Genomic DNA, 2,742 nt, shown 5'->3' with positions numbered 1-2,742 from the left:
CCAAAAGATATTTGGTAACTAACTCATTGGCTGATGGGATGAATGAACGAATGAAATACCCATCCTAAAATCTGAAATCAAACATTAATTGTGTTTCCAGTGGTGCAATCAATCTTTAATGTTATTTTAACTTTGACAAAGAAATGGTGACAACTTTCATCTCATTCTCTAAAATATTCACTCATTTAGTGCAGGACACAACTATTCTTTCTTAATTTTGGCTAACACAAGTCTCCACCCAGCCAATTCTGACTCATGGTGGCCCTATGTGTGTGTGAGTAGAAATGCCCTCCATGTGGTTTTCAATGGCTGTGATCTTCCAGAAGACCTTCCTAGGTGCATCTAGGTGGATTCAATCCATCAATCTTTTCCATGGTGCACTCAGTGTTCCCTTAATCAGAGGTAACTCTAATCCACAATTTTTCCTTGATATGCTTTGTGTAATTAGTTAACTATATATTTATGTACTCATTACCAGAATATATCATAATTTTGAAAATATTTTTAGTTACTTTATTTAATACTGAATGTCCTATTCTGCAATTTTTTTTTTTTTCCAACTCAGATGTATGTTTGCGGACTTTTTCATGTTGATTCGTTTAGCTATATGTTGTTCACTAATTTTGCTGGATGTATAAATCCATCAGAAAATGGAAAAAGATTGGTTCAAACTACTCTGGATTCATATTTTAAAAATAATTAACTTTTTTTCTCAGATTTTCTAATGTTTCAAATTACGCTGTACTGAACAATTATTTTATTATTTCCCAAAATATAAGAGGTTAATAATATAAAATATTCTAAGAACAGATTGTATCCATGTACGTGTGTGTCTATATTATATACATCAGAATCATTGTATGTGTATGTGTGTATATATATATGTATGTATACCCACACACATCTACACATACATACATTCACCAGCATTAACATACTAAGAAACAGCTTGATGGCACAGTTTTTCTGTACGTGTTAAAGTAGCATAGGTTAAGGGTTGACTATGATCTTTATTTCAAAATACTCCAAAAATAAGTTAAAACTACATTTCATATTTCTTATCATCTTCATATTGAGACACAGGCCATGACTCCTGATTTTATTTTTTTAATTTTTAATGCTAAAAATTTACTTTATTCTCCCAAACATTTTTTTTATTGCTGTTTTTACATCTTTGTTCCTCAAACTGTAGATGATGGGATTCAGCATGGGAATCACAATGGTATAAAATATAGACACTATCATGTCATGATCCAAGGCATAGCTGGAACTTGGTCTCATATACATGAAAAGGATTGTTCCATGGTAAATTGACACTCCAGTTAGGTGAGAGCCACAAGTGGAAAAGACTTTTTGCCTCCCTTTAGCAGAAGGCATCTTCAGAATCGCCAGCAAAATTAAACCATAGGAGATCAGGACAATCAAGATGGTGAGTATCTCAATACAACCCACGACATAGAAGAGTAGAAGCTGGTTGATGTGAGTGTCAGAACAGGAGATAGCAAGGAGTGGAGGGATATCGCAAAAGACATGTCTAATTTCATTGGATGCACAGAAGGAGAGGCTAAAAGTTGCTACTGTGTGTAAAGTAGCATGTGAAATACCACCAACATATGAAGCAGTGATGAGTGACACATAGACTCTGGGTGACATGTTAACTGAATAGAGAAGTGGGTTGTAGATGGCTACACAGCGATCATATGCCATTGCTGCCAAGAGAAAGCATTCTGTGGTCCCAAAGGTGACAAAGAGCAGCATCTGTGTTGCACATCCAAGGAATGAAATTGCTTTATTCTTTGACATAAAACCTACTAACATATTTGGAGTAATTGATGATGAAAAGCAAGCGTCCAAGAAAGATAACACACCCAGAAAATAGTACATGGGGTTGTGGAGCCGGGAATCCTCAATGACCAATACAACCAGTCCTAAATTTCCTATTAGAGTAAAGAGGTAGATTGCTAGAAATAGAAGAAATAAGATGACCTGCAGCTCAAGATTGTCAGTGAAGCCCTTCAGTACAAATGTGGTGACTTCTGTGTCATTTTTCATGTTGACACTTCAGGGAAAAAATCTTGAAAATATACATGAAATCACAGTTTTTATTTTAATGGCAGTATGCATAATATTGTGACTAAAAGGAACGTTAACCATGTCCTCATATTGACTTTTCTGAAATACATGATTTCCCAGCAGCAACTCATAAGACAATGACTGGACAGAGAATCATAAGTACCACTCTCTGTGATATTAAATAGAAAACAATGACATTTACTTATTGGTTAACATCAGTCATTACCAAAATAATTGAGTTAACTGGTTTATTTATTAAAACTAGTCATATTCAAATAAATTTCTTTCTCACATTCTAACTCTTGAGATAATATATCAAGGGATAAAACATTAGAATCTATCACCAGAGTTCTAGCATTTTCAGGAATTGTGTAGAACTACTTGCTATAATCTTCTCACCTGCAGAATGAGGACATTAATTTTACCTTACAAGATCAGGTTGAACATTAAAAGAGAAAAATTAATTAATAAAAATATTTTAAAATATAGAATGTGCTGACTGGTGTTATAAAGTAGCACCTGCAGGTATGGTAACATCTGATAAGGTCCTCTCTGAATATTCTCCATTTCCGTTACAAATTTTTGGAGTTTGCCAAATGGAATTTATCAAGTTGTTTTTTGGGGAAAGATTCACCATAACTAAATTCTAAAATTACATGACAGCTTATG

At 33.9% G+C, this 2,742-nt stretch overlaps 1 protein-coding gene across 1 annotated transcript; it reads right to left on the bottom strand.

The window, feature by feature from the left end:
• Positions 1-1,128: 1,128 nt before the first annotated feature.
• Positions 1,129-2,052, bottom strand: LOC126080223 (olfactory receptor 5T3-like). The gene has a single exon (XM_049891487.1). The coding sequence runs from the start codon at positions 2,050-2,052 to the stop codon at positions 1,129-1,131; it is 924 nt and encodes a 307-aa protein (XP_049747444.1).
• Positions 2,053-2,742: the final 690 nt, after the last annotated feature.

This window comes from Elephas maximus, chromosome 7, assembly GCF_024166365.1.
Source record: "Elephas maximus indicus isolate mEleMax1 chromosome 7, mEleMax1 primary haplotype, whole genome shotgun sequence".
Taxonomy (NCBI): domain Eukaryota; kingdom Metazoa; phylum Chordata; class Mammalia; order Proboscidea; family Elephantidae; genus Elephas; species Elephas maximus.
Note: the sequence above shows the minus strand (reverse complement) of the source record. Positions and strands in the feature narration are given on the sequence as shown.

Coding starts and splice junctions, on each gene's coding strand:
- LOC126080223 (XM_049891487.1), bottom strand. CDS start 2,052: ATGAAAAATGACACAGAAGTCACCACATTTGTACTGAAGGGCTTCACT.